This window comes from Leptodactylus fuscus, chromosome 6 (genome assembly GCF_031893055.1).
Source record: "Leptodactylus fuscus isolate aLepFus1 chromosome 6, aLepFus1.hap2, whole genome shotgun sequence".
Classification (NCBI taxonomy): Eukaryota; Metazoa; Chordata; class Amphibia; order Anura; family Leptodactylidae; genus Leptodactylus; species Leptodactylus fuscus.
The window spans coordinates 144202595-144218196 of NC_134270.1; the positions used below are offsets into that span (position 1 = coordinate 144202595).

Consider the following 15602-nt stretch of genomic DNA (forward strand, 5'->3'; position numbering starts at 1 on the left):
CCAGTGAGACAATGGAACTGTATAGCAGTATTAAAAATTGTGGGTGCACATAACCCCCATATATTCTTTGAATTCCCAGTGAGACAATGGCACTGTATACCAGTATTAAAAATTGTGGGTGCACATAACCCCATATATTCTTTGAATTCCCAGTGAGACAATGGAACTGTATAGCAGTATTAAAAATTGTGGGTGCACATAACCCCCATATATTCTTTGAATTCCCAGTGAGACAATGGCACTGTATAGCAGTAGCAAAAATTGTGGGTGCACGTAACCCCCATATATTCTTTGAATTCCCAGTCAGACAATGGCACTGTATACCAGTATTAAAAATTGTGGGTGCACATAACCCCCATATATTCTTTGAATTCCCAGTGAGACAATGGCACTGTATACCAGTATTAAAAATTGTGGGTGCACATAACCCCATATATTCTTTGAATTCCCAGTGAGACAATGGAACTGTATACCAGTATTAAAAATTGTGGGTGCACGTAACCCCCATATATTCTTTGAATTCCCAGTCAGACAATGGCACTGTATACCAGTATTAAAAATTGTGGGTGCACATAACCCCCATATATTCTTTGAATTCCCAGTGAGACAATGGCACTGTATAGCAGTAGCAAAAATTGTGGGTGCACGTCACCCCAATATATTCTTTGAATTCCCAGTCAGACAATGGCACTATATACCAGTAGCAAAAATTGTGGGTGTATATAGCCCCAATTCTATTGCTAGGGGACTTGCAGGGTATTTCTGAGGTGAAGGTGGGGGGGCACACCGTTGGAACGGGGATTTGGGGTGTATATATGGGGTATACGGGAATACACTGTCAGTGTGTTCCATTCAGGATCCTGGGAAAGCTGGGTTGCGGCGATTGAGCCCGTCAGTGCCACGTTACACTGACAAGCTTCTCCCTGGAATTGAAGTTATATGTAAGCCCAATATATTCTTTGAATTCCCAGTGAGACAATGGCACTATATGGCAGTAGCAAAAATAGTGGGTGTATATAGCCCCAATCCTATTGCTAGGGGACTTGCAGGGTATTTCTGGGGTGATGGTGGGGGGGCACACCGTTGGAACGGGTATCGGGGGTATATATCGGGTATACGGGAATACACTGACAGTGTATTCCATTCAGGATCCTGGGAAAGCTGGGTTGCGGCGATTGAGCCCGTCAGTGCCACGTTACACTGACAAGCTTCTCCCTGGAATTTAGCTCTTATAAGACCTGTTGGTTGTCTTCTCCTTCCTATCCTAGCCTGTCCCTGCATACCCAGAATCTAAGCCCTAGCTAGCTGGACGGAAACCTCCGTCCCCGGTGAATTGCAAGCTCAGAATGACGCGAACCTGGGCGTCGCTGTTCTTTTAAATTAGAGGTCACATGTTTTCGGCAGCCAATGGGTTTTGCCTACTTTTTTCAACGTCACCGGTGTCGTAGTTCCTGTCCCACCTACCCTGTGCTGTTATTGGAGCAAAAAAGGCGCCAGGGAAGGTGGGAGGGGAATCGAGTAATGGCGCACTTTACCACGCGGTGTTCGATTCGATTCGAACATGCTGAACAGCCTAATATCCGATCGAACATGAGTTCGATAGAACACTGTTCGCTCATCTCTAATGGGCACCTCAACAGAAAAGTGACATTAATATTTAGTAGATCCTCCTTTTGCCTCTAGTCGCTTCCTGTAGCTTTTAATCAGTTCCTGGATCCTGGATGAAGGTATTTTGGACCATTCCTCTTTACAAAACAATACAAGTTCAGTTAAGTTTGATGGTCGCCGAGCATCAAATCATCCCACAGATATTCAATGATATTCAGGTCTGGGGAGTGGGATGGCCATTCCAGAACATTGTAATTGTTCCTCTGCATGAATGCCTGAGGATTTGGAGCGGTGTTTTGGATCATTGTCTTGCTGAAATATCCATCCCCGGCGTAACTTCAACTTCGTCACTGATTCTTGAACATTATTCTCAGGAATCTGCTGATACTGAGTGGAATCCATGCGACCCTCAACTTTAACAAGATTCCCGGTGCCGGCATTGGCCATAAAGCCCCAAAGCATGATGGAACCTCCACCAAATTTTACAGTGGATAGCAAGTGTTTTTCTTGGAATGCTGTTTTTTTTGGACACCATGCATAACGCCTTTTTGTATGACCAAACAACTCAATCTTTGTTTCATCAGTCCACAGGACCTTCTTCCAAAATGAAGCTGGCTTGTCCAAATGTGCTTTTGCATACCTCAGGATACTCTGTTTGTGGCGTGCTTGCAGAAACGGCTTCTTTCTCATCACTCTCCCATACAGCTTCTCCTTGTGCAAAGTGCGCTGTATTGCTGACTGATGCACAGTGACACCATCTGCAGCAAGATGATGCTGCAGCTCTTTGGAGGTGGTCTGTGGATTGTCCTTGACTGTTCTCACCATTCTTCTTCTCTGCCTTTCTGATATTTTTCTTGGCCTGCCACTTCTGGGCTTAACAAGAACTGTCCCTGTGGTCTTCCATTTCCTTACTATGTTCCTCACAGTGGAAACTGACAGGTTAAATCTCTGAGACAACTTTTTGTATCCTTACCCTGAACAACTATGTTGAACAATCTTTGTTTTCAGATCATTTGAGAGCAGGTTGTCCATGTTCGGCGACCATCAAACTTAACTGAACTTGAATTGTTTTGTAAAGAGGAATGGTCCAAAATACCTTCATCCAGGATCCAGGAACTGATTAAAAGCTACAGGAAGCGACTAGAGGCTGTTATCTCTGCAAAAGGAGGGTCTACTAAATATTAATGTCACTTTTCTGTTGAGGTGCCCATACTTTTGCACCAGTCAAATTTTGGTTTAATGCATATTGCACATTTTCTGTTAGTACAATAAACCTCATTTCAATCCTGAAATATTACTGTGTCCATCAGTTATTAGATATATCAAACTGAAATGGCTGCTGCAAACACCAAAATATTTAGAAGTAAAAATGATTAAGATTAATAGGGGTGCCCAAACTTTTTCATAGGACTGTATATATATATATATATATATATATATATATATATATATATATGCCATACAAACAGACATAAATGTTCCTATAAAGCAGATTACTCCTTCACGCTCCCAATACTTACAGAGAAAGGTCCAACATCAGAGTGTTTGAGATCCATAAGTACTCTAGAAACAAAAGAAGGTAAAAGCCCAAAGTAAAGTCTTCAGTCAGTTTTATCTCTAAAAACCATAAGCAGTATGAGGGTTTGGTTTTTGTTGGATGAGATGAATTTTCACATGGGCCACTAAGTGTACAAAGATGGCAGATCTGGGGACATTAAGGACCTGTAAAGGCTTAAGTTATGGACACTTTTTTTACCCATACTGATCCTCATGAATCAAGGCAACACAATGTTGTTAAATACCTGCCCTTGATGAGTAAGCATGTAAAGTGTTCTTATGTACTTACCTGCTAAGCTCCAAGTTCCCAACAATCCTCCCCGAGTTCACAGACACTTTTGCCACAGCAGTGGTCGTCTATAGAAGGGATTATCAACCATACATCAATATCTCGAGTATATATCCTGGTTAGCTCTATGTGAAGTCCACCCAGTAACTGTATGACTAGAGTAGTCACCCCATGAAGCTAATCTAGTAATATTTCAGACCATAGCCTACCAGGTTTAGAAGGAAGGCAGGTGCCAGGGAGGAATTGGGTAAGATGACAAAGGCCTGAATATCCAGTTTTGGTGAAATAGTTACATTCCCTGGTTTGATGTCCAGTGCCGGAGCTGAGGTCGATGAGATCTGCAGTTTCATGAGCATATCCGGGTACATCTTCGATAACTGTGATATAATGTAGATTACATGAAAATATTGTTAGCTTGAGTATATGTATAAAATAAATAAGTAATGTCCGATTATTGGGTTTTTTTACCTGAGGGATCAGCACTCCAAATGAAGAAGTGTTCAGTCGAATGTTGAAGTCCTTTGGGATCTATCGAGAGGATATAATATATAATATACAGTATTACAAGAAATAGAATAGAAAGAATAACAAAACCAATTACAATTATACAACTGCTCCATTTTCTTGGATGGAAATACCCTGTAATTCCCCATCACAATGAAGGACTCAACCATCAGACCCATGCTGTTGGCATATCCTAGATGAGAATGCCCTTTAAGGATGATGAGACAGAATAAAGCAATCCTAGGCTGAAGCCCTTCCTAAGAAAACCTCAGCCCCAAATCTCTCTTACTACATCAATTTCCATCCAAATTCATGCAACTCTTTACATACCATGTTGTCAGTGACCAAAAAGACGAGTTTCCCAGCTGAATAGTAGACAAAACCGGCCGTGTTGAACAAATAATCGGAGACTCCAAAGTAGAGCATGAGGTTGTGGTCCACAGGTAAGGTCAGAGATGGTGCGGAGAAAGGAGGAGGAGTGCGATGGGACATCTCAAAAAATTCTCCCTGACGAAACATACATAGGTGAAATATTACTCATCGTAGTCCGGAGTATGGGTAATAAGAGTTATAAGACTACTATACATGATACCTGGCTATACATCATGGATCTACTACAAGTCAAAATGGCACAGAACTTTTTATAAAGTTGAAGTAGACTCATGGAGTACTTTGAGTCATCTCCATCGATAGACTCCTAAAGTGTGTCCTTGTACTGTGGCGTGTTCACTTTTGATCACGCATGTTGCTGATCATCGTATAGTGCATGTGCTTGGCATTGCAGCTCATCCCCGTTATCTTGAATGGACTGAGATGCAAAAAGGCCATGTGACCATGAGAGCTGCTGCCATTTTGAACAGCTAATCTGTGGGGGTCCCATGTGCCAGATTCCTACCGATCCAATATTATCCTACGGATAGGACATCAGTATTATAGTCTTTAATAACTTTCAATTGTTCATGCAAATTTCTGGAGCAATAACTAGAAGATCTCACCTTCAGCTGTAGATCCACACAATCAGCTGTCACCGGTGGCGGACCGGTCAGAGAGTAGTCAATAGCAGCAACTTTGTCAATCTTTGCAGTCACTGAAAAAAAGTAAATTCTAATTTCACTGCCCGTGTAGTCACAGACCATAAGAATTACTACAGTAGTTACAGGATATTAGGTAACATGCACAAGCCACGTGTTTTGTCAGTATGATATACGGATACAGCGCCATACACACAGCCATGTATTATCATGGGCCATGTAAGGAGTCATAAGCCCAGAGGCAAATCTCAGGACAGGTCCATTTTGCAGTCCAGGCTTATGCTTTGAACTATATGGGTCTGTGTAGGTCATCCATATGCCATCAATACTGTTTTCTCCCATGTTCATGTAGCCTTTCATCTCTCACTATATCTCATTTACCATCAACTTCATGAATGTAAATGTAAAGGACCCCTTTAAATAATGTGTATGGTCAACTTCACATGCAATGGTCGGCCTACCTGGTAAAGTTTGTAGTACCGGTTCCAGTTTGTCTGCAATTGCATTACCAACCACGGGACAGATCTAATAGGATAAACAGACAAAACTATGTAAGACACTATTTTCCTTATTTATTAAGATGTCCGTACTGTACAGATCAGAGCCAAGACTTCTAAATTTTTGTCTCCTGAGTAAGAAGGCATGACAGTGAAACAAGCCAAGAATGGATGTGTATGGAGATATTGGGAGGAGCATGGCCTGGTTTAGGCCTGGTTCACTTCTGCGTTCGGTATTCCATTTGGGGAGTCCACTTGAGGACCCCCTGAACGGAATAGTGAAGGCATTAAAAAGTGGTTAGCTAAGAAACCACACGGACCCCATAGACTATAATGGGGTCCATGTGTTTTCCGTTCGGTGTCCGCACAAATCATGGGGAGAGAAAAGCACTGCTTGCAGGACTTTCTTCTCCACATGATTCGTGCGGAAACCACACGGACCCCATTATAGTCTATAGGGTCCAGTTTGTTTTCTTAGCTAACCGCTTTTTAATGCGTTCGGTATTCGGGCGGGGGGGTCCCCAAGCGAACTCTGCGAACGGAATACCGAATGCAGATGTGAACCAGGCCTAAGATCGTAAAAAAAATGTAAATAGTACATTAATGGGGTGTCTGGGTCACACAAACCCTTTCCAAATGTGAGCTATAGAAAGTAAGTCTCTTTATTGCCAATATCAAGAGCCAACTCTCAGATCTGATCTCTGTCAATGGGTGAACTGCAATATTGTCTCCCTCTGTATCTGGAGGAAGCACAGTCATGACAAGTTATTATGTAGCCAATGTCAGTTTTTTGGCCACCCAAAAATGGGAGCAGAAAATTCCCAGCAATTCCACTAAACGTGAACCTATTCTTAGACTGGGGCCACACCTTCCAAGAAAGCTGGAGACAACTATACAACACCTTAAAATATTATCTGGTTAAGTTGAAGAATCATAAAGAATCCGCATCCTACTAACCTGGTTCTCTATAGCTTTCCTTAAAGCACTGTCAACTTTGTGACGGAAGACGTCAACCAACCAGCTGCAAAAGAACAAGAAGTACAAACATCTTAATGCTGTCTAGGAAATACATTCTTCCATTCCAGCCCTTGTTATATATGCTGTGTGTGTACAGGGACCTAATAGCATCATGAGAAATGAACAGGTTAAGCATGTGAGAGCTACAGATATTCAGAAGTACTTCATAGCCCTTAGATTTCAGTTACAATATGGTAAAGATAGTAAAGTACCTCAGTTTCCCAGACACGTGGATCTTGACATCTGAGATGTGGTTGCTGCAGTCAGAGAGGGCAATGTCCGGTCTTCCCGCTGCGTCACTTCCCACCTTCAGCCCCACCGATATGCTAAGTCCTTCCACCTTCAGATCAAACCCACCTTTTGTGGACCTAAAAATAAATGATATCAGAATAAGTAAAATTGCCAAATCATAACACATATCAGATGACGGAGATAAACCACATGGGTGGGACTGAACAAAGATACGTGGACTCTCGTGGCCAAACAGATTTACTAATTTGGAAATTGTAGCCCAAGTTTAAGATGGTCCAAAATTACTGAAAAAACTGTAATAGGATTTCTATAAGAACATACATTTTTTAAGAGGTCACAGTTGTTTGTATGGGCAGTGTAATGGCTATTAAATATTGTTTATTAGTTTATTTAGCCCCAAAATTAGCCCAACCCAAAGTCCTGGTCACCAAGTGTCTCCCTTCTGTCTAACTTGTTATCCACGGTCTGTCGTCCAGTGAAATCCGTCTCTAGCAGCAGAGGCACTGAGACAGATTAGAGGAAGTGGGGGTGGGGCTTTAACTATAGTTTCCTATACACAGCCTGCCACCATCTATAGGGCAACTATAAAATGGAGTGCTGGGGGTCAGCCATAGTTTTGAGGGCTAGCTAGGGCGGTGTACTGTACATTTTCTCAAGATGGAGGAAGCTTATTATACAGCTCCAACATTAAGGACATTGCAATTTCGGTTTCTTACATGTGCAGCGCCTTGACGTGCCATTTTCCATTGATCTCGATGAAAGCTCCGGAGATTGACAGCTTGAAGCCAACACTGGGTACCGGGCTGATCTGCGAGCTGGGTAACTGGAAGTTGCGGATAGTCATGCTGAAATACAACAGGTTAATGATAGACTCATTGCCTACTGCATGGCGGCAGATTAATAATGGCTACCAGTATAGAGACAGTGTTGTAGGCATTGTCGTGATCATGGAAGTATACAACATGTATGATAAATTATAAGCTGACATATGGGTGACATATAATACTATACGGTGGTGTATATGCCCAATATATAGGATATTTTTCCATTCTGTAAGACACATATAGAAAACTGAAATCTATTTACCTGTTAAAACTGTATTTGACTTTTCCCACATGGGTATGTGTAGAGCCTGAGAAATCCGGGATGTGAACCTTAGCAAGTTCCTGTTGCAAGACTCCGATTCCCACCTGCCGGGCTGAGGAAAAAGAGCAATGAAATCCGGTGTAAAGGATCACGCAAACAAACAGAATTGTATTCTTCAATAGGATGGTCTCACCATTAAATATTGCTTTTTAAATTTTTTAAAATGTCCCTAGAAATCACTGTTATTTGTTTGTTATGGCGCCCCCTGCTTTACGTTAGATTCCTTCTTAGAATGTCCACCTATATTGTCCAGTGCTGGTGAGAAGTCTCTTCTAGTTGCCCAACTCTCATTGTGTTCCTGCACAGCAGAATGAATTGCTCCATCGCCCCTCCATCGCTCTTGTGTTGAGATTGTAGCAGTTGAGAATGAGCTACTGGGCATGTGCGACCACTAGCACTGGACATATGAGGTGGACGTTATAACTGGGAACCTAAAAAACATCAGGGGATGCCATAACAAATATGTAACTACTCTAAATCCAATCTAAGGTGAATAATACAAGGGTTAGTTGTCCATAAAAATCTCAAATAAGCAAAAATTCTTACCTGACTAGATAGTCTAAAAACATGTAGTTATGAATCCAAGTTAAAAAAAATAGGGCTATACCAGTCACACTAGCGTTCAGGTTTCCGTTTTTGGGGTCCGCTTGGGAACCCAAAAAATGGAAACCCGATCCTCTTAAAAAGCAGGTAACCGCAGAAACCTTCGGACCCCATAGACTATAATTGGGTCTGCCGGGTTTCCACCCAAAAAATGCGGAGAGAAAAGGCCTGCTTGTAGGAATTTTTCAAGCAGAATGGGAGATGGAATCCCGAAGCTGAGACCAAGCGCTAGTGTGAACCGAGCCTTACTAATCTGGGACAGAGTGGTGACTATTGTAAGATACTTTCACTTAGATTCGTGGTCATTATAGAATGAAATCTGATATAAATCGTATTTATCAAAATAAAGCAAATGTGTCTGTAATAGTGAAGGGCTTGAACTATTCAGTGCCGGATCTATAGTTCTTTCTATTATGTAACAAGTGATGCAACAGGCTATTGCTAGGCAAACTACTGTGTTGGATACATTGCTACAATTCAATACAATACACTGCTATGATACATTGCTACAATACAATACACTGCTATGATACATTGCTACAATACAATAAAATACACTGCTATGATACATTGCTACAATTCAATACAATACACTGCTATGATACATTGCTACAATACAATACAATACACTGCTATGATACATTGCTACAATTCAATACAATACACTGCTATGATACATTGCTACAATACAATACAATACACTGCTATGATACATTGCTTCAATACAATACAATACACTGCTATGATACTTTGCTACAATACAATACACTGCTATGATACATTGCTACAATACAATACACTGCTATGATACACTGCTACAATACAATACACTGCTATGATACACTGCTACAATACAATGCACTGCTATGATACACTGCTACAATACAATACACTGCTATGATACATTGCTACAATACAATACAATACACTGCTATGATACATTGCTACAATACAATACACTGCTATGATACATTGCTACAATACAATACAATACACTGCTATGATACATTGCTACAATACAATACAATACACTGCTATGATACACTGCTACAATACAATACAATACACTGCTATGATACATTGCTACAATACAATACACTGCTATGATACATTGCTACAATACAATACAATACACTGCTATGATACATTGCTACAATACAATACACTGCTATGATACATTGCTACAATACAATACAATACACTGCTATGATACACTGCTACAATACAATACACTGCTATGATACATTGCTACAATACAATACAATACAATATACTGCTACAATAGTGGGTATTTGGAATAAGCCTAGTCATTGAATATAGGTCTATTGTTATACAATTGATAGCAACACTGTATCTAAGTGAGCGAAGGAAAGGATTCAGCCTTTATTGAGTATCCCATTGTTGTTTAACAAGGAGCAACAGGGTTTACCTTGGAGCAAAGCGATGATATTATTCAGCATGGTCTTTTAGCTGCATTGCATTAATACCCAGAACAGCGGAGTTTGTACTAGATAGTTTTGCGGCGATTTTGTTGATCTTGCTAGGTGAACCATCTGGCCCATACAACCAGCAAATACAAGCGTCACCATTTCTAGCACTTTAATGCAGCTGTATAATAAATAACTATAGCAATAGAAATATAGCTGAATATTTGGGACTTGCTGGATGAGGATACGGGAGCCTGCACAAGGAGTTAAGCTCCGCTCATTCTGAACATAAAACCCGTTCAGAATGAGCGCATAAAAACCAGATCCCATTGATTTCTATGGGTGTCGGCATACGTGTGCTACCCATTGAAATCAATGGGAGGCTTTTTTCCCTATTGCCTTCAATGTAATATGCGCGTATGCCGGCACCCATAGAAATCAATGGGATCTGGTTTTTACGCGCTCATTCTGAACGAGTTTTACATTCAGAATGCAGGGAACAATATCCAGTTTACACAATAATAGGTGCATGACAGTGTACCATATCTAGTATGGGTGGAAGGTTGACCCCTCTCTTTTGTACTCAATGGGGCAAGTTTATTAAGACTGGCATTTTGTACCCCATTCTTAATAAAGGGCCCAACAGGCTCCAAGCTGGATTGATTTATTAATAGGCAGCGTTCGCCATGCACCACAATGGAGATCTACACAGGTTAGGTAATGGCATAGGTCTCCTGTATAACCAGACAATTGGCATGAGTTCTAATAAATATATCAGGCCAAGGCATCCCCACCCTGATCCATCTCCATTCACATTCGCCGAAGGTGCAGAAGGGGAATGTATCACATATGACTGACACAAGGGCCCTGCATCAACATTCTCACCCATCTATACCATGAAACTGATAAGGATGGGATAATAAATATCCTCCAGTATATACTGCCCACCCAGGGGTACATGCACCCTTATACAGACATCCATTATAAGGTGTGCTAACGGATCCTTTTGCAATATAACATTCTATTTTGTAAAACAAACTTCTTTATTTTTCCTAATTTTTCACGAACTTGAGCAGAAGGAAAAAAAAAGTACGTTGTCTGGAGTCGGGCGCTGCGTGGTTTGCTTTGTCTCAGTCACAGCACATACATTGGACACGGCCATATACTGCCATCTGGGCTAGTGCCTAAGTAACACACCGTATATAAGAGATAACAGTGATTTTCAGCCCTGCTGACTCACACTCCAGTGTACACTTACTATATTGTGCAATGCAGTAATGTGATTTATGGTATTTCACAAGCGTGTGTGTTACTAGGATGAGTTTTGTAACTTTACATACTGTATTGTTGGTGTCAAAAATATAGGAGAATAGAAAAACATAACGGCTTTCTTCAAAAACAACTCTAATTCTGTTCATAGGTTAGACCTGGTATTGTAGAATAGAGTGAGCTGTAATACCAAATTCTGCCATGGGCAAGAGTGGCGCTGTATCTGCAAAAGTCTGTTTTGATTTTTTGATTTTTTTTTTTTTCATACCAGCCCTTCAATTCTTTCTATCAAAAGTCAAAAAATGGTCTAAGCATGATGTAAAACTGGATATGTAATATAGTTTTTCGGCAATGGGAACGTTGGCTGTATTTTGGTGATTGGTCTGTAAGGTTTGACCAATGGGGAACCCAACAATCGCTTGTTGGGTTTTTGACATTTTTTGGATTTTTTGACATGCTTTTTTTGTTCACCCATTGTTTTATGGGCTATTTTTCTGGTGTTTTTTTCCCGCTATGAAGTAGTCTACTATAAGAAAATGCCTAAAAAACAACAACTCCAGGCCCAAAGCATGCAATACTTATAAAAAGAAATAAAAAAAACCCACTACACTTTCCATCAGTATACATGTACCTGCCTTGTGACTACTTTGTACCTGCCCTTTGGATAACCCCTTTAGTCATAAACCTCTGTTCGCTTCCAGTTTGCATTGTGTAACACTTCTATGAGGAAGTTTGCTTTTTGCAATACCAAACTTTTTAGTCTTTATTGCATCATGTATTTCACGGGTCATACAAGAGGGACACTAAAGGGAATTTCCCCATCTAATTGTTTAAGCTAAGGCCAGGGGTGTAACTTGAGGGGTGCAGAAGGTGCCCAGGAGCCTTAGGGGGCCCATAAACACTGGCATCAGTATTGAGATTACAGCTTCCATCTGGCCCATAAACCAAGGAGACCCACAGATCCCTGTAACCACAGTAAGGTGGATTAAACTCCTTAGCACCCGTAGCCATCACTATCAAGAATTCGCTGTAGGGATGACGTAGGAGGCCCCGGACAAAAGATTGCACCGGGGCCCACAATACTTTAATTATACCACTGGCTAAGGCTACAGAAAGACTTTGACCCTTTCATGCAACCAAAGATCACCATGTCACCCTGTGTATTGTGTATCCTTCTCTAATGTAAGTGAATGGAGCCGCATTATGACCCCAATGTTGCTGTGACTGCGACTTCTAGCCTGAAAATAAAAACAGCAGTACTTTTTGGGATAAGAAGTCAAAACCTTGGGGATACACTGTGACTCCAGTCTCTTACATTAGTGAAGGAGTCAGAGGGTGACATGGTGATCTTTGGTCGAGTGACAGGAGTCTAGTCTTACGCTAAATTCACACAGCGTTCTTGCCTTGGGGACCCATAAAATGGAAACCCAATTGGCTTAAATCCGCAGCACCTGATTTCACCCACTCCATCCTAACAGCTACCATCCATGCACAGCAGGAGACAGGGGACGCACCCTAAAGGGACCCCACGTATCATGTGTTATCTATAATATTGATGTCTTCTTATACTATAGAAAGGCAATGGGTCCTGGGCCCCATATCGGTTCTACCTCTGCACCCCCTATAGCAGCACCCCTTATTTTACACCACCCATAACCCCTAGTGATGTTTGTGTTGGTTCCAGACAACGCCTTTAAGATCATCTTCCAGATCCCTACAAATTTGGCCCAAACTGGGCAGCAATAAACCTAAGTTGGCATTGTTATCACATCAGCAGGGATTAATAGGTTTCTTATCATGTACTTCCCCAGTATTACAGCTGATATAATAGTCCAGGGTCCACAGGTCTCCTGCTGGTTATTAAAACAGTCCACAACATATTCAACTCCAAGTAACCCCGGCTTCCATTTTGCATTTGCTCTCAGACAAGATCTACCCTACTTTTTAATGGGGCAGAATATTCCATAACACTTTAGTTGCCCCTTTGGTAGTTCAAGTGAATGTTACTATGGGTCAGGCTGGAACTGATGGATTTATCAGAATTTATGCCAGAAGATTAGAAAAGACAGCTAATATCTGCTTATAGCCGCCATAGGGCACACAGACATCCATGAGATGCAGTGTCCTCCTCATTAATACTGGTGTATGAAACGTCAGTCCTAATAAATTCCCCCATTGTCCCTTGTATTGGTTCTGCAGGAGAATATTGCCATATATATGGCAGCAAATCGGACCTATAGAGTAACACACAGAGACTGTACAGCTACTAGAGCGTTCACATCGGTGCCGCAGGACCCAGCAGAGATTCCAGCGTCACTTTTAAAATAATGGGCAGCCAATAAACTCCCATTATAGTCAATGGTGTCCATTGGACTCCATGTGTTACGGCTATTTTAGCGGTCCGCCTCTCCAATGTGGTGGTTCTCCGATGGATCTGATCTACAGAGACACAATGCTAGCATGAACCTAGTGTTAGGGGACGGGTGTACAACCACCAACCACTGCTCTGCAAGCTTCACGCACACGATGGGACCTTGTTCTGTTTCGTACATGTACATCTTAGCAAGTATTTGCATTCCCTATTATGTAACAAGTCTGAAACATCTTTTCTTCTTCAATTGTTCTTTTATCACACAGTTTGCAGCTCGAGTGAAGGGGGCTGACGTGCAATCCCGAGCACAACCTCTAGGCAACATATAGCACTGTGTTTGAGGCTGCCCCACTCACCTAAATTCTGTGGTCAGAGCCTGCAGAATTGTGAATACAGCTCTGGACATAACACCGAGTGTAACAAGGATCAATACAAGATTAGTGATAAATGTTTTAGAAAGATTCCCATGAATATTATATAAATAGGATGCCATGCTTTGGAATAACACAGAATCTAATGGTTACCGCCCCAATAAAGGCTATGACAGCTTTTTTTAGCCTCCATCCAGTGAATGGGGGTCTATGGGTCCATTTAACCAATGTTCCAGGAGCTTTCCCTGCACATACATGAAGCAGACACATTAAAAACAGTGGTAAAACGTTGCAGTGCACGTCTCATCTCTATATGGTCCCTGAGCTGAGGTCATGGATGCTGCACTATATGGATCTATGGACTATGGTTCTATGGAGGAGCTGCATGTATAATTTTGCCACAGTATATGTACCAGTATATACACTGCATTGTAAAATATCAAGTAAGATATATATTTAAAGGGTAAGTCCAGTATTAGAAAATATGGTCCATATCTTGTCCCTGCACTGTGTCCGGCTCCATCCTGGACTACCCAGCTCTGATAGAAATGAAGAATTGATTTGATGTATCAGAATTTCCCACAGATGAATAATCTCAGCTCTGTGTATAAATGATACAACATACTACCTGTACAACATACCGTAATCCAGCCCATTCTGTGTCAGTCTCACCACAAAGCCGGGGTTCACAGCACCTGCTGCAGACAGATATATGGCCAGGAGCAGGGGTGCTATATAGGAGGACACCATGTCTGCAGGGTTAGGTGCTGTCCCTATGTCTTCTTACACTGCGGTACTCTAAATCTGTGTTTATATAGCACGTGAAGGGAAACTCAAACACGGAAGCGAGAATAGAAGAATGAGGAAGTGTAAGATTGTAGTAGTAACTTGTACTTGGGAATCATTCCTAGTACACATCTGCAATCTCCTAATGATACATAGATAGACAGATAGATAGATAGATAGATAGATAGATAGATAGATAGATGGATGGATGGATGGATGGATGGATAGATTAGATTAGATAGAATTGGCTCAGATATTGGAAACTACCCGCTGTCCCAAGAAGCTCTCTGCACCCCAACATCAATTGGGCATTGCATCGCACCATATCTACCCATAATGCCCATAGTGCCATGTGTGAGCCCGCCAAAGAAAGGTCCATCCATAGTAATAGATCTCCTGTGCTTTGTCACCTCTGTTCCTCCAAGCTCCACAGGTCTGGAGTTAGGGTAAATATATGTAGTACCCCCATATTGTTGCCCCCATATTAATATTGGGGGGTCTCATGCCTTTATATATAAATTACGTCCCATAATAAGGTGACTCCACTTTTCCCACTTCTCACCAGCCCAGTAAATACACAAGGCACAATTTGGGGTGTTAAATGGTCATAGCTTTATTTAAAGCACACGATATTAGCAATGACAGGAGGAATCAGGTGAGATGTAAGTTAAGAATCTTTTGGGATTCACGAATACAGTGTAAATCCCCAGCCCCGTGACAAAGAGCAAGTGGCCAGACAGTAAGTTAGGGGGCAGCATGCTCTGGTTTGCCATTCTAGCATAGCCAATCCACTTGAAGGCCACCAATGACTCTACTTAAGATCTTCATCCTGTCACCTTGTAGGGTGGCTTCTACACTTTCCAAAGATGCCTTT

At 41.6% G+C, this 15602-nt stretch overlaps 2 protein-coding genes across 2 annotated transcripts in view; both read right to left on the reverse strand.

The window, feature by feature from the left end:
* Positions 1-14719, reverse strand: part of LOC142209736 (bactericidal permeability-increasing protein-like) — a 33655-nt gene extending 18936 nt beyond the window's left edge. The window contains exons 1-12 of the mRNA XM_075278777.1: positions 14584-14719; positions 7842-7953; positions 7472-7600; positions 6716-6871; positions 6444-6507; positions 5451-5514; positions 4954-5045; positions 4289-4465; positions 3923-3982; positions 3664-3831; positions 3455-3522; positions 3129-3171 (exon numbers count right to left, since the gene is read on the reverse strand). Of these exons, the coding sequence (XP_075134878.1) occupies positions 3129-3171; positions 3455-3522; positions 3664-3831; positions 3923-3982; positions 4289-4465; positions 4954-5045; positions 5451-5514; positions 6444-6507; positions 6716-6871; positions 7472-7600; positions 7842-7953; positions 14584-14692 (1242 nt within the window). The 5' untranslated portion in view covers positions 14693-14719. The remainder of the gene's footprint in view (positions 1-3128; positions 3172-3454; positions 3523-3663; positions 3832-3922; positions 3983-4288; positions 4466-4953; positions 5046-5450; positions 5515-6443; positions 6508-6715; positions 6872-7471; positions 7601-7841; positions 7954-14583) is intronic.
* The window catches only part of RPRD1B (regulation of nuclear pre-mRNA domain containing 1B), a 382003-nt gene that overhangs the window by 66122 nt on the left and 300279 nt on the right, over positions 1-15602 (reverse strand). The gene's annotated exons all lie outside the window — the stretch shown is intronic.